Source organism: Tursiops truncatus, chromosome 7 (assembly GCF_011762595.2).
Source record: "Tursiops truncatus isolate mTurTru1 chromosome 7, mTurTru1.mat.Y, whole genome shotgun sequence".
Classification (NCBI taxonomy): Eukaryota; Metazoa; Chordata; class Mammalia; order Artiodactyla; family Delphinidae; genus Tursiops; species Tursiops truncatus.
The window spans coordinates 26,282,176-26,308,988 of record NC_047040.1 but is presented as its reverse complement, the minus strand read 5'-3'; the positions used below and the strand labels follow the sequence as shown (position 1 = coordinate 26,308,988).

The 26,813-nt window shown below is 38.9% G+C and overlaps 1 protein-coding gene across 2 annotated transcripts in view; it reads right to left on the bottom strand.

Moving 5' to 3' along the window:
• The window catches only part of LANCL1 (LanC like glutathione S-transferase 1), a 44,049-nt gene extending 29,332 nt beyond the window's left edge, over positions 1 to 14,717 (bottom strand). The window contains exons 1-3 of one of the 2 annotated variants that reach the window (XM_019938988.3): positions 14,699 to 14,717; positions 14,290 to 14,386; positions 10,765 to 10,882 (exon numbers count right to left, since the gene is read on the bottom strand). In XM_019938988.3, coding sequence (XP_019794547.1) covers positions 10,765 to 10,882; positions 14,290 to 14,370 — 199 coding nt within the window. In that variant the 5' untranslated portion in view covers positions 14,371 to 14,386; positions 14,699 to 14,717. Of the gene's footprint in view, positions 1 to 10,764; positions 10,883 to 14,289; positions 14,387 to 14,620; positions 14,652 to 14,698 lie in introns of those variants that run through there. The other variant, XM_019938987.3, reaches the window with a different exon arrangement.
• Between the last annotated feature and the right edge of the window lie 12,096 nt (positions 14,718 to 26,813).

Sequence of the window (26,813 nt, the reverse complement as noted above, 5' to 3'; positions counted from 1 at the left end):
CATACATGCACACACCCCCTGGCTCCTGTCATTCAAATGTCAATCCTATTAACATTTTATTAACAAGAATCATGTTTTAATCTTTACTCCTGTCTTTTCACAGTCAAATGATGACAACACTGCATACTGATGATCCCCATTCCTTTAGGAACCAAAATTCATTCAATCAATGTATTTTATTATTAAAGTATTGAATTCTTGTTTTTTGAACATTAATGTATAGTAATAATTTGTTAACTCTCAGTTACTAACTGAAAAATTGATTATTCATGACACTTCATTCCTGAGTAAGTAACAGAGAGGATTTACGGTAATAACTGCTTCATTTGCCAATACGAGACAGCTGTGGGGTTTTAAAAATTCTTCCCTCCTTTCATTCCTAAGGGTCTCAAGGCATTTTACCTCTCTGCTGTGAATAAAAATAAAGGTAAAAGCCAAGAATACAGCTTATAAAACTGCACTATGACAACCCACATGTATAAATAAATATGCAAGCTTTGGAGAAGATGATGTCTGAATCCTATTAAAAGCTTATGTGAACCACTCTCATCACTCTATTATATCCTCTGGTTCATTTAAAAATAAAAGCCAACATTATTTCAGCTGTAAAATAGTTTGTGAAATGAATGTTAATTTTCTAAAGCAATGATTTGCTTCTCTTAAATTTCAACTTAAACTTGTATGTATCACCCTTACCAATAAAGCATTATAATGTTTTCTAAAGCACATACGACACACAAAGGTGCTCTAGCACACATTCCAATAAGGACCCTGTCACTAATTATCTCAATTTTTTATGGAAAACAAACAAACAGAAAATGGGAAAAAATGACATGAGTCCAGTTTTTCAGTTTGAAGTACATATGTAACATTAAAAACATCTGGGTGCTTCCTCTCTTCAGTAAAACTCTTTCAAGATCAAGTGAGTAACTGAGACAAATCTAGGCATAGCATGAATGAGGTATGATGAAGTTGGGCAGCCTAGCTGTGTAGTTTTCTTTAGAGTCATAAACCGGAAACACAGATGCATTATTATGGGGTGTAGTATGGATTGATAAATGTTTCAAACACATTAAGGACTTTGAACTACAATCCTGCAGCCTGTGGAACAAAAAACACATTCACAGAAACATAGACAAGATGACAAGGCAGAGGGCTATGTACCAGATGAAGGAACAAGATAAAACCCCAGAAAAACAACTAAATGAAGTGGAGATAGGCAATCTTCCAGCAAATGAATTCAGAATAATGATAGTGAAGATGATCTAGGACCTCAGAAAAAGAGTGGAGGCAAATATTGAGAAGATGCAAGAAATGTGTAACAAAGACCGAGAAGAATTAAAGAACAAACAAACAGAGATGAACAATACAATAACTGAAATGAAAAATACACTAGAAGGGGGCTTCCCTGGTGGCTCAGTGGTTGAGAGTCCGCCTGCCAATGCAGGGGACACGGGTTCGTGCCCCGGCCCAGGAAAATCCCACATGCCGCGGAGCAGCTGGGCCCGTGAGCCATGGCTGCTGAGCCTGCACATCCGGAGCCTGTGCTCCGCAACGGGAGAGGCCACAACAGTGAGAGGCCCGCGTACTGAAAAAAAAAAAAAAATACACAAGAAGGAATCAATAGCAGAATAACTGAGGCAGAAGAACGGAAAACTGACCTGGAAGACAAAATAGTGGAATTCACTGCTGCAGAAGAGAATAAAGAAAAAAGAATGAAAAGAAATGAAGAGAGCCTAAGAGACCTCTGGGACAACATTAAACACAACAACATTCACATTATAGGGGTTCCAGAAGGAGAAGAGAGAGAGAAAGGACCAGAGAAAATATGTGAAGAGATTATAGTCAAAAACTTCCCCAACATTGGAAAGGAAATAGCCACCCAAGTCCAGGAAGCACAGTGAGTACAATATAGGATAAACCCAAGGAGAAAAATGTCGAGACACATAGTAATCAAATTGGCAAAAAGTAAAGACAAAGAAAGATTATTGAAAGCAGCAAGGGAAAAATGAAAAATAACATACAAGGGAACTCCCATGAGGTTAACAACTGCTTTCTCAGCAGAAACTCTACAAGCCAGAAGGGAGTGACATGATAAAGTGATGAAAGGGAAGACCTTACAACCAAGATTACTCTACGTGGCAAGGATCTCATTCAGATTATATGGAGAAATCAAAAGTTTTACAGACAAGCAAAAGCTAAGAGAATTCAGCACCACCAAACCAGCTTTACAACAAATGCTAAAGGAACTTCTCTAAGTGGGAAACACAAGAGAAGAAAAGGATCTACAAAAACCAACCCAAAACAATTAAGAAAATGGCCACAGGAACATACATATCATTACCTTAAACATGAACGGATTAAATGCTCCAACCAAAAGACACAGGCTTCCTGAACGGATACAAAAACAAGACCCATATATATGCTGTCTCCAAGAGACCCACTTCAGACCTAGCGACACATACAGACTGAAAGTGAGGGGATGGAAAAACATATTCCATGCAAATGGAAATCAAGAGAAAGCTGGAGTAGCTATACTCATATCAGAAAAAATAGACTTTAAAATAAAGAATGTTACAAGAGACAAGGAAGGACACTACATAATGATCAAGGGATCAATCCAAGAAGACGATATAACAATTATAAATATATATGCACAGAACACAGGAGCACCTCAACACATAAGGCAACTGCTAACAGCTCTAAAAGAGAAAATCAACAGTAACACAATAATAGTGGGGGACTTTAACACCTCACTTACACCAATGGACAGATCATCCAAAATGACAGTAAATAAGGAAACAGAAGCTTTAAATGACACAATAGACCAGATAGATTTAATTGATATTTATAGGATATTCCATCCACAAACAGCAGATTACACTTCCTTCTCAAGTGCGCAAGGGAACGTTCTCCAGGATAGATCACATCTTGGGTCACAAATCAAGCCTCAGTAAATTTAAGAAAATGAAATCATATTAAGCATCTTTTCTGACCACAATGCTTTGAGACTAGAAATGAATTACAAGGAAAAAAATGTAAAAAATACAAACACATGGAGTCTAAACAATACGTTACTAAACACCCAAGAGATCACTGAAGAAATCAAAGAGGAAGTCAAAAAATACCTAGAGACGAATGACAATGAAAACACGATGATCCAATACCTATGGGATGCAGCAAAAGCAGTTCTAAGAGGGAAGTTTATAGCTATAAAAGCCTACGTCAAGAAACAAGAAAAATTTCAAGTAAACAATCTAATCTTACACCTAAAGGAACTAGAGAAAGAAGAACAAACAAAACACAAAGTTAGCAGAAGGAAAGAAATCATAAAGATCAGAGCAGAAATAAATGAAATAGAAACAAAGAAAACAATAGCAAAGATCAATAAAACTAAAAGCTGGTTCTTTGAGAAGATAAACAAAGTTGATAAACCATCAGCCAGACTCATCAAGAAAAAGAGGGAGAGGACTCAAATCAATAAAATTAGAAATGAAAAAGGAGAAGTAACAACTGACCATGCAGAAATACAAAGGATCATGAGAGACTACTACAAGCAACTCTCTATGCCAATAAAATGGACAACTTGTAAGAAATGGACAAATTTTTAGAAAGGTATAACCTTCCAAGACTGAACCAGGAAGAAACAGAAAATATGAACAGACCAATCACAAGTAATGAAATTGAAACTGTGATTAAAAATCTTCCAACAAACAAAAGTCCAGGACCAGATGGCTTCACAGGTGAATTCTATCAAACATTTAGAGAAGAGCTAACACCCATCCTTCTCGAACTCTTCCAAAAAATTGCACAGGAAGGAACACTCCCAAACTCATTCTATGAGGCCACCATCACCCTGATACCAAAACCAGACAAAGATACTACACAAAAAGAAAATGACAGACCAATATCACTGATGAATATAGATGCAAAAATCCTCAACAAAATACTAGCAAACAGAATCCAACAACACATTAAAAGGACCATACAGGGCTTCCCTGGTGGTGCAGTGGTTGAGAGTCTGCCTGCCGATGCAGGGGATACGGGTTCGTGCCCCGGTCCGGGAAGATCCCACATGCCGCAGAGCGGCTAGGCACATGAGCCATGGCCACTGAGCCTACGCATCCGCAGCCTGTGCTCCACAACAGGAAGGGCCACAACAGTGAGAGACCCGCGTACCCACCCCCCCCCCAAAAAAAAAGGATCATACACCATGATCAAGTGGGATTTGTTCCAGGGATGCAAGGATTCTTCAAAATACACAAATCAATCAATGTGATACACCATATTAAGAAACTGAAGAATAAAAACCATATGATCATCTCAAAAGATGCAGAAAAAGCTTCTGACAAAATTCAACACCCATTTATGATAAAAACTCTCCAGAAAGTGGGCATAGAGGGAACCTATCAACATAATAAAGGCCATATACAACAAACCCACAGCAAACATCATTCTCAATGGTGAAAAACTGAAAGCATTTCCTGTAAGATCAGGAACGAGACAAGGATGTCCAGTCTCACCACTATTATTCAACATAGTTTTGGAAGTCCTAGCCACAGCAATCAGAGAAGAAAAAGAAATAAAAGGAATGCAAATTGGAAAAGAAGAAGTAAAACTGTCATAGTTTGCAAATCACATGATACTGTACATACAGAATCCTAAAAGTGCCACCAGAAAACTACTAGAGCTAATCAATGAATTTGGTAAAGTTGCAGGATACAAAAGTAATGCACAGAAATCTCTTGCATTCCTATACACTAATGATGAAAATTGTGAAAGAGAAGTTAAGGAAACACTTCCATTTACCACTGCAACGAAAAGAATAAAATACCTAGGAAAAACCTACCTGGGGAGACAAAAGACCTGTATGCAGAAAACTATAAGACACTGATGAAAGAAATTAAAGATGATACAAACAGATGGAGAGATATACCATGTTCTTGGATTGGAAAGATCAATATTGTGAAAATGACTATACTACCCAAAGCAATCTACAGATTCAATGCAATCCCTATCAAATTACCAATGGCATTTTTTACGGAACTAGAACAAATCATCTTAAAATTTGTATGGAGACACAAAAGACCTTGAATAGCCAAAGTGGCCTTGAGGGAAAAAAGCGGAGCTGTAGGAATCAGACTCCCTGACTTCAGACTATACTATAAAGCTACAGTAATCAAGGCAATATGGTACTGGCACAAAAACAGAAACATAGATCAATGGAACAAGACAGAAAGCCCAGAGATAAACCCACGCACCTATGGTCAACTAATCTATGACAAAGGAGGCAAAGATATACAATGGAGAAAAGACAGTGTCTTTCGTAAGTGGTGCTGGGAAAACTGGACAGCTACATGTAAAAGAATGAAATTAGAACACTCCCTAACACCATACACAAAAATAAACTCAAAATGGATTCAAGACCTAAATGTAAGGCCAGACACTGTAAAACTCTTAGAGGAAAACATAGGAAGAACACTCTTTGACATAAATCACCGCAAGATCTTTTTTGATCCACCTCCTAGAGTAATGGAAATAAAAACAAAAATAAACAAATGGGACCTAATGAAACTTCAAAGCTTTTGCACAGCAAAGGAAACCATAAACAAGATGAAAAGACAACACTCAGAATGGGAGCAAGTATTTGCAAATGAATCAACAGACAAAGGAGTAATCTCCAAAATATATAAACAGCTCATGCAGCTCAATATTAAAGTAACAAATAACCCAATCCAAAAATGGGCAGAAGATCTAAGTAGACATTTCTCCAAAGAAGACATACAGATGGCCAAGAAGCACATGAAAAGCTGCTCAACATCACTAATTATTAGAGAAATGCAAATCAAAACTACAGTGAGGTATCACCTCACTCCAGTTAGAATGGGCATCATCAGAAAATCTAAAAACAACAAATGCTGGAGTGGGTGTGGAGAAAAGGGAACCTTCTTGCCCTGTTGGTGGGAATGTAAATTGATACAGCCACTATTGAGAACAGTATGGAGGTTCCTTAAAAAACTAAAAATAGAATTACCATATGATCCAGCAATCCCACTACTGGGCATATACCCAGAGAAAACCATAATTCAAAAAGACACATGCACCCCAATGTTCATTGCAGCACTACTTACAATAGCTATGGAAGCAACCTAAATGCCCATCGACAGACGAATGGATAAAGAAGTTGTCGTACATATATACAATGGAATATTACTCAGCCATAAAAAGGAACAAAAATGAGTCATTTTTTGAGTCGTGGATGGACCTAGAGACTGTCATACAGAGTGAAGTAAGTCAGAAAGGGAAAAACAAATATCATATATTAACGCATGTATGTGGAACCTAGAAAAGTGGTACAGATGAGCCCCTTTGCAGGGCAGAAGTTGAGACACAGATGTAGAGAACAAACGTATGGACACCAAGGGGGGAAACCACGGTGGGGTGGGGATGGGTGTGCTGAATTGGGCGATTGGGATTGACATGTGTACACTGATGTGTATAAAATTGATGACTAATAAGAACCTGCAGTATAAAAAAGCAAACAAAAAAAACAACTAATACTAAACTTTCTTTGGGTTATTTGTATGGAAATATGTTAATATAAATGTTTCAGATCTTATATGAAATTTCTAAAAGTCTTATATGTTCTGGTATAATGTTATAAGTCATAATTCTAGTTATTACTTAAAATGTATATCTCAGAAAAAACTAAAAACAAAAAACAAATTAAGGACTTTATACCCTGAAAGAAGCAAACAAGACTTGAGAGGAAGCAGAAAGGGGAGGCAGAGAGCCGTTAATCAAGCTGAGAAAACAATAATATTTCCCAGTATCAAATTTAGAACCTGTTGTAGCCCCTTTCTAAATTGAAATTACACTTGGCTCTTCAGGAATTATTTATGATTTGGCATTTCTGTAACACTTCCTTTCTATGGCAGGCTTTATGAAAAGACTATTACTTACTGCAATAAGCAAATGAACTTAAAAATGAATAAGAAATTTTCAGTCAAAATCAAATATCAATTTCCCTAGAAATATAGAGCAGGCATAATATTGCTTAGCAAATTTCAAATATTTATAGACATTGGTAAATTTATCCTTATAAAAATTTCCCCGAAGTGGGCAGAAGCTAGAGATCCTTTGGCAGACGAAAAAATTGTGTGTTGCTGACTAAATACTCTGTGCAAACAGAGGAACAAAAAAGGGTCATTTTTTTTGTTATACAGGACTTATAGCAGAGATTGCTAGGTCTTACCCCCAAATCCATGTTCCTCTTTCCTTTAGTAACTGAACCTCAGGTAAAAGACTACATTCACCATCCTTTCTTGCTAAAGGGTATGAATATGTGACTATGCTCCAGCCAATGCAAAGAAAGTAGAATTGAAATACTGAGTGGGACTTCCAGGAAGTCTTCTTAAAGGGAAGAAATGCATTCATCTTTGCCTCTTTTTACTCCCTGCAGCCTTGAAAGGCCGATGTAATGGCTGTATATACTCGCTATTTGGCCGAGGGTTAGAAGCTAGTGGCTGAGGGATGATGTAGCAGAAAGAAAGGAGCCTGGGTTCCTTTTGACATCCTGAGGCCATCATAGCAGCCCTGGACCCCCTCCCTCTGGCTTTCTTTTACATTAGAGAAAAAAAAAAAAAACTTCTATCTTATTTAAGTCACTGCAATTTTGATTATTTTGGGTATATGCAGCTGAACCCAATCCTATTCCAAAACCAAGCCTATCTGAATCAGCACAAATACCAGACCGTACTTCCATTGGGGAATGAAACTTAACAAAATAAGATGGTAATTTAAGGTTCTAGTTTTAACAATCATGTAGTTTCTCAAATAAACTATGTGTTGTATGCAAAAGCTTTCATTGCATACTGACAACAAATGCTTAATAAACATGAATGCTGAAGAAGAAAATAAAGTTTTAAAGGATTTCTACAATTAGTATTTCCCAAAGTAGTAATATTTTGGACAAGTTAATAACAAGAGCAAATAATAAGTTAATATTTATAGAAATATGACCCTAAATTGGTGAACAAAGTTAAAAATATATAATCCCCTTTTCCTCAAAACTATTACTTTTTGAAAGATAATGAAGGGACTTCTCTGGTGGCGCAGAGATTAAGGATCCGCCTGCCAATGCAGGGGACACGGGTTCGAGCCCTAGTCCGGGAAGATCCCACATGCCACGGAGAAACTAAGCCTGTGTGCCACAACTACTGAGACTGTGTGCCACAACTGCTGAAGCCTGTGGGCCTGAAGCCCGTGCTCCGCAACAAGAGAAGCCACTGCAATGAGAAGCCTACACATTACAACAAAGAGTAGCCCCTGCTCGCCGCAACCAGAGAAAGCCCAGGCGCAGCAATGAAGACCCAACGCAGCCAAAAATAAATAATTAATTAATTAAAAAAAAAAAAGATAATGAGGCACAAAAAGTAACATACAAAGTCACACATAATTATGTAAACACTGCTTTGAGACATAACACCAAGTATTTTTATTTGTTAAGATGTTTGTGAATGTATTTTTGGTAATAGCAGTTATGAATAGATGATTCTTGATAAGATATAATGAGAGGAAAAGGTATTATGATTTTCTGCGGTTGAATCAGCTTTAGTTTCTCATGCAACTCAAGAGTTTTATGCCATTCAGATGGAACACTGCACAGGAAAGCATTTTACTTATCAAAACACTGGAGGAGACTCCATTTTACATGGGAACAATGGCTTTTTAACAGTGCTTGATGGGGAGACATTAGGAACCTTGCCTTGAAAGCCATTAGCAAATTTATCTAGAAAATTTTATGCTACGTCATGAACTAACCAGCAACTGAAGACATCCTAAACTGCTTAGTGTGCCAATTGCCCCTGTGAGCTGCTTTCAGGAGACAGCAATGAGTATCATAGATACTGAAGCATAAAAAGTAGAAGGACATGGGCAATTCAAAGAAAATGATGCCAAAAACTCCATAGTGCCAAAAAAATTTAAACAAACTTGCATTTTACTTTGGAGTAACGTTTTTTCTTTCTATTTCCAAGTAAATTTTAACTTTGTTTCTCAACTAGCCCTGCCAATTGAGGAGCTTTTCCTTACACTGCCAAACTATCAATTCAAACTTGAAATCGATCACCACTTCTTTTTCTCCTAAAGCAAGGTACCTTATAATATATAATAAATAATATAAGCTGACCTGAAGCAGATGAGTCAGAGATTTAAGTCATTCTTTTTTTTTTTTTTTTTTGCGGTACGCGGGCCTCTCACTGTTGTGGCCTTTCCCGTTGCGGAGCACAGGCTCTGGACGCGCAGGCTCAGGGGCCATGGCTCACGGGCCCAGTCACTCCGCGGCATGTGGGATCCTCCCGGACCGGGGCACGAACCCGTGTCCCCTGCATCGGCAGGCGGACTCTCAACCACTGCGCCACCAGGGAAGCTCAAGTCATTCTTTTAACAATCAGTTATGGAATTAAATCTAACCATCTGTCTCAGTTGTCCTGTTTTGTTCAAATCCTCATAATTTAAAATAAAGAACAGTAATGCTCATTAATGAGATTCATCTACCAATTACTGAGCAATTGGAAACAGCAGCTACTCAATAAATGACAGCTGTTGCTATAATGTCTCTTGAAGCAAAATACTTTCATTTTATTCTCACCTTAACATTTCTTGTGTTAAGCTTCTAAAATCTACAAAAATCATAAAACTAAACTATAAAAGGGAGGGTCCAACACTATTGCTTTTATTTTATAAAATACTGACCGTAAACGTCCCTGAGAGATTATCATTTTACTGATTTTATCTGCCTTCCCCATCCTCATAAGAAATCACTTGCCATAACTGAGAGGATTGCTAAGAGACTGCTATTAGTAAATTCCTCTCAGAAAAGCTCTCAAAGTATGCTCTAAAGATGACCATCTACATCAAGACCACCGAGGCTTGCAAACTGCAGATTCCTGGCCTGTTCAAGACTACCGAAGCAGAATCTTGCTGTGAAGCCCAGGAACCTGCATGTTTATGATAAGCATCATTGCCTCAAAATCAAATCCAAACTCCTTAAGCTGAAAACCTATTCCTCCTTGTCTGCTTTTCAGAGTAACTGGGAAACACTAAGTCTCTAAATTGTACTTTCTTCAAATTAGAAAGCTGTCTGTCTCTCTGTATTAGTAAGCTAGCTGCAGTTATTCAACTTTCCTTCTTTGGTTTCTCTCGCTCTCACTTTTTTGGCATTTATGTACTGTTTCCTCCCAAACTTTCTCAACCTCTCAATGACCAGTAAAACAGTGAATGTACACCAGCCAGCAACAACTATACTGGAGGATTAGTTCACGGAATCTATCCTCTACCCTGAGTTCCTGTATGGATCCCTGCTATGTGGTAACGTTAAAAAAAAAAAAAAGACAATTCTGGACATGTTTTATTTTCCATGGGCAAATTCCTCTGTTTCATGCACTGCATTTTGGGAATCTTCCCAACTCTTCCCACTGAAATTCCATCTCTGAATTAACTATGTAATGCTGAACATCAATTTTTCTCCCAAGTATGGCAGCCATCCAAATTTGTGTCAGGCGTGAACTACAGGAATATGCTTACCCTGCCCTAAATTCTGAGCACTGTTAAAAGATCCAGAAGATGCCCAGGTTAGGCTGAGAGCACAGCATTCTCCCCAGAAGCAATTACTCCTGTGCAGATGCAGGAAGCATTTAAGGGTGCAGCATTCAGCCAGACAGCTCTCCTCTACCACGCTTATGCCAGTTCAGCACTTCATACCTGCCCAGCCAGTGTAAACAGTGCTATCCCGAGGGTCTGCTGACTTTAGGCCTCTCTCCATTTGCTGAAGAAGCTCTCGAATCTTATTGTTCAGGCGTTGTGAGAACTCAGTAGTCAGCTGTAGGTATTAAAGGGAAAACAAATATCAAAAAATATGGGGCACTGGGTGTCCTGGACTATAGGCTATTAAAAATAGGAGGGTACTTCATTTCCACTTAAGCTACATTTTTTTTGCCTAAGAGAACTGGACAATTACTTTATTCTTAAACAAGAACAAATTAACAAAACTTAAAAGTACTACTGTGTTTTCTTACTCAAGTTGGGAAATATTTTTGATGTAACTTAAATGTTTTACATAAAATTTTTAGTTAAATACTAAAAAAGGCTGCCAATGATAAACTGGATCATAGTAATTTCCACCTACTAAGAATCATCTATTATTTAAACCAATATTTTTTATTATAATAAAAGTCATTTTATTAAATTAAGCACAAATCAGAAAATGTTTGCTGTTTTCAAGCCATTGGAGTTTTAGTATTCAAGCAGCAGCAATGTTAATCCCCTAAAGAAACATTCTAATTGCTTCTGTTATTTGAAAAATGAAGATACACATTTATAAAAAATCCATTTATTAAAAATGTATAAACATTTTTAAAAAATTGTAGAAGTAGCATAAGAAAAGCAAAAAAACCTCACAGATATCAGGAGCCTTCAGCAGAGTAGAAAGAACATCCGACTAAGTATCAAAAACCCATGCCCAGCACAGTGCCCAGAAGGCTTGGGGCCTCATAAATACTGCTCAATGAATGAGCCCAGCTACATCCTTATCCACTATTAGCTGAGTGACCATGCTCAACCCATAACTCCTTTATGCTTCAGTTGCCTCTGTAAAGTCAGGATAATAATACCTGTCCCACCAATTTCAAAAGGTGCATTGAGGATCAAATGAGATTGTGTCTCTCATGTCGTTTGCATTCAGGGATGTAAATGTTGATAGTTTTACTATTTTAAGCAGTCCAGTGGTCTATAAAGTGTAATAATTTGGATATAGGTTGAAAGCACACTGAGGCTGGGGTGTGGGGTTAGTGACATCCATATAAAGGCCCACATATGTGGCACAAACAGTGAGGCATACCGAATAATTATGTTATTTGTTCTAAAAGTAACTGAAAAGTATTTTGAAAGTTCTGTAGACACTGAATCATGAAGTGTCTTAAAAGAACATTTTAATGTATCCTTCAATATTTTTAGGAATCTGCTGTGATTCTCAGACTTGGATTTCACAAAGCAGTAAAACTGTGAAACAATGTTGGGGAACATTACAAGGATACAAGACATTTCATCACACAAGGACTGTAAAAACAAACCTAACTTACTCCCTGTTAGCATCACAACCTCATTTTTTTAAAAAGGGCATTTAAAAACTGAAAAAAGTAGAAAAAGTGGTATCAGAATTATTAATAATAATAAAAGATATTAAGGTTTACTGATACTCTGAAGAGTATCTCTGATAAGGCAAATCAGACGATTAACCATCTCTGGGTTATTTATTCTAAGCACCACTATGATCCATTATTTCACTATCTGAAGAAGAAACCAGTGTTTGATGGACACACTCCCTTTATTTAACAATGCCTGCCAAGGGGTTAAGATTTCAACAAGCCTTAAAAATACATTTTGTAAGGTAAAATATACTTCAGTATTGATATAAAATGTCTATAAATCTCAACTAGATAGAAGAGTGCATCTACATAAGAACATGTCATATTCTGTTCATAGATCATGGATAATTTATCATCTTGCCTGGCCTTACTGTAAGCAACCAAGAATGATGAGAATGCCTCAGCCTCAAGAAGGGAAGTCACTTTCTATTTGGCACATAATTGCATTTAAGAAAAGTGAGCTGCCTAAGAATACTGATTGCTTGTAGCAGACCACAAAATTATTCAAACCTAGGAATAATTTGAAGAGTGTATAAAAACGCTTTTTTCTGATAGATGCCAGGAAATAGAGCAGTTCCTTATTGAAATCTTTGCATTAACAAATTAAGGAGGACAGATCTTCAGGGTCCAATCCTTGATGTTCAACATTAAACGATTTTAAAACTGGTAGGTTAATTTCTTTCTGGGATGGGTCCAAAACCCATGTGTTGGGCAATAAATTACACTATTATTTTGGGGCCAGAATTCAAATTTATGAACATTTTTTTTCTCCCTTAGAAACAGAGTTAAATTTATAAAAAGCATTTACTTTATAAACAGCCTAAATAGTGAGATACATTTTATTGAAGGCTGCTTTCATTAGGATCCATCCTCAAGTGTTCTCTTTGCCAAGTAAGCATGAAGCAGCAGGTCTTCCTCCAACAAGACAAGACAAATGCTTCAGCTTCAGGATCTGCAGAGCTGGGCAGAATGCAAGTCCAAATAGCCAAAAGGAAGCCATCTGACTTCAAGGTAATGATTACAGGCTTTGTTTAGGGAGTTCAATTCTGGTCTTAAAAGAATCAGATTGATTCTAGCTCCATATACACTTCGGCAGCCTTCTATCTTACAGCTCTTCTCCATCTCTTTCATTCCTCCTACCTGCATTACTCACCCAAGTTAATTTATAAATGACAAGTGTTTTAAGGAAAGAACCAACAGAATCACTGAAAGTTCACTTGGCAGATATGAAATCTCTAAGGCCCTTACATCACATGCAAAATGCTTTTCATATGGCTGATAAGCTTAGAAGAAATAAACTGGTAAAATTTTTAAAAAATGTGTGCACATTTAAAGATATCACTCTTCCAACCTAACTCACTCTTAGGATTTCTCAACTAGGTATTCTTAAAAAGAACTGTATTCCCTCTTAACAACTATATGCAGAGGCATGAGAAAACACAGGCTTCTGGTATCTCACATCCAGGTTCTGTTTCTTACACTGACTTGTGAGGTGCTCACCAGTTAAACTGACCAGTTTTATGTATTTATTTATTTTCCAGTTGTGGGGATGTCCTGGGAAGAGTGGAAATGATACAAAGATTTCAGGGACTATGTCCCAAATCTCTCTTAGCACTTTCAGTTTAAAGATGTCTTCACCCCATTCTGGTTTACTCTCGTCCTTACCCTGTCCATACGCCTGTTCAATCATAAAACAGTAACACGGCACCCGTGAAATGCCATCAGGATTTCTCACCTCTCTTTAAAAAACAAACCAAAAGTGATCAAAAAATTCAAGATTACACAGAAAATTGCAGAGCCGCGAATTTTTATAATTTAGATATCAATGTTTGAGACTGTTTCAATTATTAATTATTGTTGATAATATTAACAGTGCCTCCTTACAGAAGTTCAACATTTTAGAGCGCAAATTGTATATTTTCACATATACTTTATATATTTAAAATATATTTTGTATGTTTATAGTGAAACTCTATTATATTTTTTAAAAAAGGATGCTCATCCCTTTCTTTCAGGCAAAACTGAACTTTCCAAACACTCGGGGCTGGAGGTAGGGGTGCAGGCAGATATTTCCCAAACTCACCCTCCCAGCAGAATCAAAGTAGCCTTCAGCCAGGGATTTGTTATAATCGGCATAAGGATTCGGGAAGGCCCTTTGCGCCATGATGCCAGAAACGAGCCTGCAGAACAGGGGAAAAAGAAAATCTACGTTGAGATACGGGCCTCGGCCGAGTTGCAAAGGCGGCGGCCAGCGCCCCGGGAACACCTTCCTTCCAGTTCCCGGACCACTGCTTGGTCCTGGCGGTCCGAGCGGACCCCGGGCCCACCGCGGCCCAGCCGCTAGGGCGTGGCACCTCCGCAAGAAGGCTGCCAGGGCCCCGAACCCACAGCAAAGAATGCGACCCGTTTCGCACCCCACGTTTGCACTTTCGCGATTCAAAGTAACTACCAGCCCAGGGTCCCTAAGCCCTGCACGGTCTCGGGCCACTCACCCCGCAGCCTCCGGACAAAAACAGAAGGGACGCTTTCACGGCCCACTTCCTGCCAGCTGGACCAATCAGAGCCTTCGCCACTCCGGAGGCCCGCCCCCTTCTCATTTTCACTTGTTAAAGAGACAGAAGTATGGTTTCCAAAGGATGATACAGGGTGATGTAATTCTTGGAGGGCTGGAGTGGGGACGTATCTTAGAATAATGTGCAGCTGTACCCAATATTTCCTACCTTTCTTCTCTTTAAAATTTTTTTTAAAACAGTTAAGTAAACTAATATTAGTCCAGATGATTCATAAGAATTCAATTCAATTTTTTTTTTAATCTGGAGGAGAAAAAATGACTGCTTTGAGATCTGAATATATTCATAGTCCTACCGCTAGAACTGAATAAAATTGGGGAGGATTATGTTTCTCCAGAGACTTGTCAAACTTTTTCTTTCATTTCTTAAAAAACAAACAAACGAAACAAAACACCACCACTACCATCAGCAACAACAGTGACAAAAATCTTTGAAGGTAATTCATGATAATTTAACCTCAAAGGCTCTCGGTGGATGTGAGTGGCCAAGGGCAAGGTATCAAATAGCAATTGCCAAAACTTTAAGGAAAATAACATGAAAACACAAATCACAGCTGTTAAGAACTTTAAGCTCCTCCTTAGTCTAAATTAGACGGTAATACTGTATACCCAAGCCCTTTAAAAACAAGAATGTCCAATAGAGCAGGATAACCAGAGCAATCAATTTCAATGTTTAACAGTCGCTAGTATTTGAAAAATTTTGCTTTCATTTAAATTTAAATCCCACCTGGTACACATTAGGCCCATTCTGTTGCTCAGAGAATTTTGAAGTTCTGTTAAATGGTCAGAGAGAGTCACGTTCTCTTTTCTTTCCTTCTCTCTTGTTTCAAGGAAGGACCCTAGCCCCAAACCTCTTGTTGAAGCTCCATCCCTACCCCACCCCCACCTTGGCCCAAGCTTGTCCCTCTGTGGCTGCCATCCCAAAGTCTACTTCTGACCCTGCTCTGGCTCAATTTGTTCTTTTGAACTGCTGCCCTCTTAGGATACTTTTTAGCTCCTTCACCAAATTCATGAAGGTTTAGTAGAAGCCCTCAGTGCATCTTAAGTTGGACACCCTTCCTATTTTAATAGATGGGTATGTGGAGGAGAAACTCATAAGAGAGAAAAGAATAAGGAGTGAGAGGCATTTTTAATTATTTTTCTTTAATTATTAAAGGCTTACTATCAGTTTATCCTATTCACAATCTTTGAGCAATTAAAATCAGTGATACTGGAAGGGATGCTTTTTTGTTGTGGAAGCTGTCCTGTGTGTGTTTAGCAGCATCCCTGGCTCCTGCCCACTAGATGCCAGTAGCACCTTGCCCCCCTAAGTGGTGACAACTAAAAATGTTTCCATACATTGCCAAATACCAAATATCCCTGGGAGGACAGAGGGACAAAATTGACTCTGGTTGTGAACCACTGAGATACATGGAAGACCATATTCTATCTCAATTTTTCCCTTAATTCCCATTTCCCACCCATTCCTCTCCTCCAGGAGGCAAACACCACAGTATGTATGATTTACATAATCTTTGGAAAATATGTCATGGGTTGTGTAGGTATGCTTTTTTTTTTTTTGCGGTACGCGGGCCTCTCACTGCTGTGGCCTCTCCGGCCGCAGAGCACAGGCTCCGGACGCGCAGGCCCAGCGGCCACGGCTCACGGGCCCAGCCGCTCGGCGGCATGCGGGATCCTCCCGGACCGGGGCACGAACCCATGTCCCCTGCATCGGCAGGCAGACTCTCAACCACTGTGCCACCAGGGAAGCCCGGGTATGCATTTTTAATAAGTGGAGTAGTGCTATAAATAACTTGTGTTTTATATCTATTTGTGTTGCTCTATGTACACTTGGTTGTTTTAGATAACTGCATACTTAATATTTTCGTAGTATGTCTCCACCTCATTTTACTTATCCTTTCCCCCAAGGATGGGCATTGTTTCTAACTTCCACATCACAGATAATACAGTCAGGAATATCCAAGTACATGTTCTAAGAGGATCTGGATGTGACTGTATCTGAGATATATACCAGAAGTAGATTGCTGGATCACAGAACATCCTCATACTTAATTTCCCCAGTACTGTTAGATTGCTTTCCAGAACTACTAGACAAGTTTATATTCTCTCCAATAGTACCTAATAGTTTCTGTCATTCCCATGTCCTCTCCAATACTTGATATTATCTAGTGTTCTATTTTTTGCAATTCTAATGGACAACATGGAATCTCATTGATTGTTAAACTTTAAGTATTTTTGTAGCTAATAGTGTTGAGTTTTTCTTCATATACTCATTAGACATCTGACCTTTCCCTAAGATTTACCTACTATTATCTTTTACCCATTTTTCTTTGGGGATTGTATTATTTTCTTGTTGATATGTAGCAGTTTTTTGTTTTGTTTTTGTTTTTTTGGAGGGAGAGGATATTCTAGCTATCAATCTCCTTTGGCCTTAGATGTTGTACATATCTTCTCATCTGTTAACTTTTTCTAAGGTAACCCTCGTTGAACCACAATTCTTCATTTTGATGAAGGAAAACCCATCCAATTTTAACATTGTAATTTATGGATTTAGCTTCATGTTCAAAAAGTCTTTATCCATTCCTAGGCTGGAAAGATGACTTACATTTTGTTTTATTAGCTTTTTACTGTTTATGTTTAGGTCTTTGTCTGGAGTTTGCTTATGAATATAGTGTAAGGCGTGGATCCACACTTATTTTGGAAGGGTATAGAGTTGTTTTGAAAGTTCAGATACAGTCAAAGCATGACAAGTCCTCTGTTTGTTAATCAGAAAAACCCAAAGATTTGAAAGACTGGAAATCATATAAAATTCATTTCTGTCATTCATTTTGTTTTGTTTTGTTTTAGAAGCAACCCAAAGAATTTCTCCTTGGTTCTGACTCAGAAGAAAAGTGATTGACACTGACATACTTGTATTAGCCTTCTAGGGCAGCCATAACAAAGTACCACCAGATTGGGTGGCTTAAACAACAGAAATTATTGTCTCACAATTCTGAGGTTGGAAATCCAAGATAAGGTGCCGGCAGTCTTGATCTCTTCTGAAGCCTCTCTCCTTTGCTTGCACGTGGTTGTCTTCTTCTGTATCCTAACACGGTCTTCTCTTTGTATGTGTCTGCTACCTAATCTCTTCTTATGAGGACACCAGTCATATTGGATTCGGGCCTACCCTACTGACCTCATTTCACTGTAATTAGCTCCTTGAAAAACCTACATCTTCAAATTTAGCCGTGTGCTGAGGTACTGGGAGTTGGGTTTCAACAAATGAATTTTCGGGGACACAGTGCAGCCCATAATAGTGCTTATGTTTTCACGTATGGCTGTGGTGTCTGCACACATTTGTGGCTAACATAGGTTTGATTGTTGATTATTTTTCAAGGACCATTCCACTTTTGATAAATTTAGAATTTTTTTGAAAAGCATTCTAATGTTCTTTCTCTTAATTTGTGAATCTGTTTTGTGTGAATTCTTAGGAAACAGTCATTGTATTATTGCCTTTAAAAAAGAATACCTCTAGAAATCTGGGAAGGTTTATATTAAACTGAGAAAACATGTACCATCTGTGAGCTCCTTAGTTCTCTTCTAAGACCTTAATTTCAAAATGCTATAATGTGTATTAGGATGAAGGCTAAGTTACAGTTATAAAGAGGCTCAAAAACACAATCACTGACATAATAGAAATTTATTTTTCTCTTACTCAAACATAGCTTTGCTCCATGCAGCCATTTATGATCGCAGGTTACTTCCATCTTGTTGTTTTTCCCTCCAGAGTGCACTATCCTCGTCTGCAAGATCCATGCTGGTCCTAGGCATGTTTCTTCCAGCTTGTGGGAAGGTCAGGAAAATACAGAGAAGTACACATCTGATGCCTTCAACCTCAGAGCAGGAAGTGGAATCCATCGCTTCCCACATTATTCCATTGGTAAGAATCCAGCACGTGGCCACCTCCAGCTGCCTGGGAGGCTGTGGAATGAAGTACCCAGCTATAATGAAAGAAAGGGAAGACTCACTGTGGTGGACAGTTACTGGTCTCTAACGCAGAGTGGAAGCTCTAGTAACTGATACTGTGTCTCCCATCAAAGGGGCAACATGCTTAAATTTCTGTGGTGTTCCCTTTTCCTCTGACCTCCTAGCAACCACATCATCTCTGTTTCCTCCTGCATATTCCCTTGAACTTTCTGGGTCATTGACTTATGGTAGAAGATAGATTGTAAGACTCCATATTCTTTCTTTTTTCTAGAAAATTCTCCTCTCTCAAAACAAAAGAAAATGAAATGCATGCGCAAAATCAGGCATATGGCTATGACTTTTTTTCACTTTTCTCTTAAGTATTACATCTTTGTGGAGAGTACCCTATTTCCGTTTCAGCTCGAAGTATAAAGCAAGCATTATCTAAGTTTGAGTTTAATATCGCCACGCTATTGTTTTAACATCCATCTGGGGCAGTGTAATATTGAAGCAATTTTCTATTTCATTTACAGTACAGAATCCATGGATTGACAGGAGCTATTGCCAGTGGAGGAAACAAGAACCTAAACAGATGTACACCGCATGCACTATGGTACGGTTTTAATTTCCCAGAGAGAGTATTTCATAAGGTACTGATAACATTTCCTCCCTCCCTTGTCAGGACTATTATTAGTATGCTGACAGATTCCTTTCTCTAAATGTACCTGCTGGGTGAGAGCCTCTGTTATGTGAGACAGGTGCACTGGGGTTTTCTTGGGATATTAAGGACTGTGAGTACAGAAAGTTGGTAAAAAGTGTACAAACATTTAAACTGTCTTTTCCTCTCTACACTTAACATTTGAGAAGGGATCTTGATCAACAGTGTTAGTCTATGTCTTTACCAGCAAAATAAAACAGAGGCTTCGCCCTTTATTGCTGAACATATGTACCTGTACTAGTTGTTAAAATTATGCAGCTCCCCATTTCTCTATATGCTTTAGATGCATAATGAAGGTTGCAATGGAAAGTGTCCCTAAGCAGAGCAACCTTCTCACGACAATGAATCATTAATCAGGCGGATTGCATTTGCTTCCTTCGCCACTCAACCATATAGAACCCACCCATGGAATGAGATGATTTATTATCAAAGCCTTGCAAAATGTTTTCCCATTTCAAGGTGTTCTTTTGGCATATCTGGCAGTCCTATTTCCTGGTAGGGGGAAGTAACCAACAGAGAGACATTCTGGCCCATATAGTCCTTCTTTTAAGCTTCAGAATTGCCTCACAGCAGGTATTTTTCAATCATTTAAAAGAGAAGCTTTAAAATTTCCTGACTTGCCTGGTAGCCACGTTATTTGTACCTCGTTTTTCCTTTCTATTTGCCATAAGAGGAGAGAGTTCAAATGGATCGGGGAGTAACTACGTGAGTAGATTCGTTTATAACCTAGAGTCTGCCGTACAGAGGGAAATAAGTCAGAAAGAGAAAGATATCGTATATTAACGCATATATGTAGAATCTAGAAAAATGGTACAGATGCACCTATTTGCAGGGCAGGAATAGAAACACAGACATAGAGAACGGACCGTGTGGACACAGTCAGGGGAAGGGGGGGGCGGGATGAATTGGGAGATTAGGTTTGACATAAATACACTACCATGTGTAAAATGGATAGCTAGTGGGAACCTGCTGGATAGCACAGGGAGCTCAGCTCGGTGCTCTGTGATGACCTAGATGGGGGCGGGGAGGAGGGAGGTCCAAGAGGGAGGGGATATTTGTATACCTATAGCTGATTCACTTCATTGTACAGCAGAAACTAACACACCATTGTAAAGCAATTATACTCTAATAAAGATGTTTAAAAAAAAAGAAAAAAAACAAACACAAAATGTGGGAGGAACTGCTACTTCAGGGCAATATGAACTTTGCCATTGCAACTTACAGACTTAGAAGGAAACTTCAAGAATTCAGCTGGTTCACTCTGCTACTGCCACATGAGATTATCTGGAACTGACCACATTACTGGTCAGCCAGTGGCTTTGGTACAGAGGAGAGGGCCTGCAGACCCAGGGAGGAGCTGGCTCCTTTGCCATCGTCATCCTCTGGGTTGAACCTCAAAGCCTGGATCCATAGCTGCTCTTGGAGGCGGCTGAGAGAGCCAGGAGCAAATTCTCAGGCTGATTTCCTTAACCCTGAGAGACAGGACTTGGAGTCTAAGGAGTTATACAGAACTTTCCCCCCAGGTAATTGCAAGTTCTAGAGCAATCAATGTATTGTGTCACCTTGGAACTTATTAAAAATACAGATTTTCTAACTTCACTGCCAGAGATCTTGATTCAGGAGTTTGGGGTTGATTCTGCGTTTTTAAAAAGAGTTCTCTGTAGGATTCTCTTGCAGACTAAAATTTGAAAAATGCTGGAGAGAGAGAGAGAGAGGGAGAGACTATAAAAACTATGGTGCTAAATGGTAACAAGTAGACTGAACTTTTGTGAATTACCATACTCTCCAATTTATATCTGATGCGTCATAGCCCTTAAATATTTCCTGGGACTACTGTTAAAAACCAGAAAACAACCCCCACCCCCCAGAAAAAAAGAAGAGAAAGGAAAAAGAAATGTCTGTTCGCTCTAAGCTAATACAGCCTGCACTTACAGGCAGCTGTTTCACCCTAGATCCTTCCAGAAAAGGAGCATTCATAACTTCTTTTGACAGCCAATTAGGGTTTTTAACATCCTTATATTTCCAGGAGTTCTGTCTTAGATCTAACCTACATGTCTCTCAAACAGAAGTTTAAACATCTTTTGAGCAAGGTGGAGAACAACTGGTCAGGACAAGTCTTTTTGAAACTTGAGCTTGAGTTTCTTCAGGCAGGATAATTGCATTTTACACCTTTTCATCACGGGGCTATCCTAGAGCTCTTTTTTTTTTTCATTGTTTTAAATTTTTTATCAAACCCATCTATTTAATAATTGTGTTTTATGTCTTCCATAATCACATCAAAACATTAGATCATAAGTTACCTGTGTGGATTTTTACTGAATTGTTATGTATTATTGTTTTCCCCTCAGGGCAAAAGCGTCAAGATTAGATATGATGGCTAGTAGGTGTGGGGCAACACTGGCTCCACTCTCGATGACCCTAGTGGTATATCTACCCACCTTGCCCTGGATCATCTATGGAGATTTTCCCATCGTTGCCGGTCCTGTTCTCCTTTTGCTACCCGAAACCGGAACTCTGCCTTTGCCTGATACCATCCACGATGTGGAAAATAAGTGAGTAAACCTTCTAACCATCCCCTGGGAGGGACTGTGTGCTTTGGCTCTTTGGGTAAGAAAGACAAAACCCCTAGTGCGTCCCTCAGATCACTGGGAAGGCTGAGCCTTGCCTGGGATACTTCCATCTTGGGCCGTTGCCTCCATGAGTGGCAAGGTCATTTCTATCCATTGTGAGTTCCAGTCTAGACTGCAGAAATCCCCTCTGCCCTGTTCTCATTGATAGTTTAGTGATGAAGAGATGATAATTCGCTCTGTTGTGACAGCACATCCTACCTGCCCTCATGGTGGTATTTCATGATCCTCAAATCCATAGGAGCCTGGGATATAAAAGGGAAACAAATGAAATGGCCAGTGAGGCAATAATGTTAGGAAGATCCCATAGAGTTAAAGATTCTCTTTGAAAATATAATAAAGAAATAAATCTTATATATGTGCCTGTAAGATTCAGGCAATTTTGCTGCCATAAGTAATGGAAAGGTAGAGGATAGGGGAAATAAGAAACTGATATTTTAAAATAAGAAAAATGGAATATGCATGATCTAGGGATCCCATAATAAAGTTCCACAAACTGAATGACTTAAACAACAGAAATGTATTGTCTCACAGTTATACAGGCTGGCAGTCTGTTTGCAGGACCATGTATTGTCTCACAGTTACGTAGGCTGGCAGTCTGAGCTTAAGTTGTTTGCAGGACCGTGCTCCCTCTGAAGGCTCTAGGGAAGGGTCTGTTCCAGGTTTCTCCTGACTTCTGGTAGTTCCTTGGCTTGTGGAAGCATAATTCCAGTCTTCACATGGCATCTCCCTGGCATGCCTCTGTGTCCAAATTTTCCCTTTGTTAAATGACACCAGTCATATTGGATTAGGGGCCCACCCTATTCCAGTATGACCTGATGGTAATTAATTATATCCATAACAACAAATGTTTCCAAATACAGCAATCTCATATTCTGAGGTACTGAGAGTTAAGACTTCTACATATGAGTTTTGTGAACGACACCAGTCAACGTGTAACAAGTGGAGAGTTCCCTTAAGATTTTCAGTCCACCTCTTGACTTTCCAAAGGTGTCATTCGCAAGAGGTCTAAAGAGACCAACTGACAATTGGCAACTTCCAAACTGCTTTCTGGGGTCTGCAGAGTCAGCAGAGCCTTTTCCAGCCTAAGTGTCAATCCCATGGATTTTATTGGATTGTAAGAAGCTGATGGTTAGAGGATCAGTTTGTACCTGTGCATGGAGGGCACCCAAATTTATTTTTTCTGTTTTTTAACGTTTGTTTTTATTTGCTAATTGGCTGGTTGAATAGTTGTTTCTGTTTTGTTTTTCCAGCAAAAATTCTCAAGAAAAGTAAGTGAAAAAGATTCCTACATAAAAGTGACAAAATTTTAATGAGATTTTATGAGCTGACTGGTGAGGAAAAGAAAAATATGAAGAAAAAAATGGGAGTTTTCCTTTATATCTACAAACTAGCAAGGAAATATACAAAATATACAAACTAGCAAGAAAATATACTGGAAAATGGAATCTCGTTTATAATTAGTGATTATTTATAGTCATTTGTAATTAGTGGTGTTGAGAATCTTTTCATGCATCGGTTGTCCATCTTGATGACTTCTTTGAAAAAATGTCTGTTTTGCACCTCTGCCCATTTTTTTTTGCCTTTAGTTTCCTTTTATTTATTTATTTTACTCTTTTTCTTTAATAAAGCCCCAAACCATCAAGCTGGGAACCAGGCAGATAGTGCTGAGGGGACCAGGAGGTTGCTGTCACTCATAAACCTGCCAGAGCATTCGGTGTTTTTGACGGGGCTACAAAAAGGCCAAGAAGGACAGATTGGTCCACAGCCCTTTCCTAATAACAACATCTACTGTATACAGGGCCTTTAACGTGTGCTGGGAAGTTTACTTGAGATATTTGCTTTGATACTCGGAACAGTCTTGCGAGTAGTCACTACTATTAACATCCTGCTTTTGCAGGTAAGGAAACCAAGACTTCCAAAGTTAAGACACTTTTCCAAGGTGGCCCTAGACCTTCCAACTGGAGAGCCAGCATGCTCACACATTATCCTTCTCCTTCAACCCAGCTCCAGCCCTCAGTGCTTCCGTCCCTGCCCCCTGCTGACATTAGGGCCCCAGTGCTGCCTGTCAGTTACTCAGACCCTCTCATAACTCCCACCATTCCTTGTAAATTCCTATTTATTCTTCCTGCTCCAAATCTGTGTTCCTCTCACTCTGAATATTTAGAGTTCAAATAACCTGATGCAGATGTATGTGGTGGGAGGTAAAATTTTACACTTGCCTGCAAAAATCACCTATTATCTGTTTCCATATATTTGGTTTATACACAAGTTTGGCCCTGCCTGGATGTATAAGGGCTGGGCCTCTAACATGCCTCCAAATTATACTCTCTGATTCATTTGTTGGTTTTTTTGTTCATTATTCATCCTTTTACTTTTCAAATAGGTATTTCAAGTAGATGTTTGTGGAACGTCTATCGTGTTCTAGGTTTGGGGAATACAAAGCTAAAAGGTGTGGTCTTTGATCTAAAGAATCTCAGTCTAGTAAGAAGAGGAACAAGTAAATAGATGAGTACAACCTACATAAAAGTTATGCTGTAAGATGTGCAGGAAACTGGGAAATCATAGCAGGAGCACCTAACCCAACCTGGGGGAGCCTGGAAGGTTTCCTCGCAGGTGACACCTGAGACGAGTCTAGAAGGAAGTGTAGCAGTGAGCTAAATAAAAGTGAGCAGGGGTGATCATTCTGTACTAGAATGATTTCATTTTCTAGATTATATGTATATGAAATTATATGGTATGTACTCTGCCTCCTTTTCACCTGGCATAATTATTTTGAGATTTATCCATATTGAATATATCAATATCCTTTTTATTGTTCAGTTTTATTCTATTCTGTGGATATACCACAATTTGCTTCTTCATTCACCTCTTCATGAACATTTGGGTTATCTCCAATTATTGTCTATTTACGAATAAAAGTGCTAGAAGCATGTACAAGCCTTTGTAAGGGTATACGCTTTTGCTTCTCTTGGGTAAAAACCTAAGAATGGAATGGCTGGGTAGTACGTAGAGTGTATGTGTGACGTTAAGAAATGAGTGAACTGTTCACCGAAGTGGCTGTACCATTTCTCATTCCCACCATCAGTGTATGAGAGCTCCAGTTCCTCCATATATTCGTTGACACACGGTGTGTTCAGTCCTTTAATTTTAGCCATCCTAGTGGATTTGCAGTAGTATGTCATTATACTTTTAGTTTTCATTCTTCCAGTTACTAACACTGTTAAACATCATTTCATATGCTTACTTGCAAACCATATGTCTATTCTGATGATGTGTCTGTTCAGTTCCTTTGCCCCTCTTTTTATTAGGGTGTTTATTTTCTTAGTAGTTTTGAGAGTTCTTTATATATTCTGTACACAAGTCCTTTATCAGATGTGTGATTTGCAAATGTTTTATCTCAGGCTGTGTCTTGTCTTCTCATTTTCTTAACACTGTCTTTGAAGAGCATCTAATGACTGGTTATTTGGGGGAGTATAAGTGCCCAGAACCCTTGCTTCAATCTGGGATGACTCTGAAGGGACATCTTAGATCCAGAGCTCCCCATGGGATGGGTGAGGGCTTCTATTCTGACTACATTATGGGTCAGCTTCTCCGTCTGCAGTCTGCCTTCTCTCTTCTTCACAGCTCTTATTCCAAAGGATACTCTACAATAACCTCTTACATGCAGGTTTCTCTCTGAGTCAGTTTCCAGGAACCACGCCTAAAGCAGGGCCTGTGACTGTTTTTGCTTGCTTTAAATCCTTACTCTCTAACTGAATCCTACCCTATACACACACAAAAATGTACACTGAAGCACATCTTTGTTTGTCCCTAGTTAAAATTTCTGGAAATCAAGTCTAACTCAAGAATATACATATCCTTCTTCTACCCTCTTTTTTCCTTAAAGAAGCTGTATGTTACTTTCTCAGAAGGATCTACTGAACCACATGCCACTCCGCTTGTCTTTCATGTGGCTCTAGGTGTAGTGCCTCCACCTCCAGACCTCCTGCCTGCTAGCCTGTTGTCACCTTTCTGACCTTAGCCATTTAGATATTCAGCAGAGGGATATGCATTCTTGTGTCTTAAAACTAGCTGTACAAATCATGCATGGACCCTAATATACAACAGATTCAATCTGAGTCATTGGAATTTTGTGGCAGCTCCATAATTTGTATGTGGGAGTGGCTCAGGTAGCTGTCTCATGGGGTGGAACACAGAATGGGGTTGTCTGAACCTGCATTTGCAAAAAACTTTACCTAGGAAAGAAAAAGCGTCTGTTGTGTGTATGAAGGAATGAACGATGAGGAAGTTGATGCAAATTATATTAATGTTCCTCCAAGCCACCTCTTGGCACTGGCATTCTTTGAATGACTTGCTGTCTTTGTGTTTATCTTAGGTGTTGTTTAGGACATTGAGATGCACCACCCCACCTTCCCACCCCCTTTTTAAAAGCAAAGTCTGATTTCTCTTTTTTTGTTTTCTCTTCCCCACAGTTTGTATTTCCTCATTCAAATGTTTGGTGAGTAAATTTACCTTTACACATGTCTGTGTTCCCAGCCATACATATCAATTTGTAAAAAGCCAAATAGAGAACAGTTTAGCACCAGTGAAATGTCAGGAAAATGCCCAGAAGGCACCAATGCAATACTGGAGTTTCAAATTTTGAGAATGGAATTAGGCCATTAAATCAGTTTTCGTGCCTGTGTCAGGGACCATAGGGATATGTCCTAGTTCTTTAAAAAAAAAAAGGAGCAACTGAAACTTAC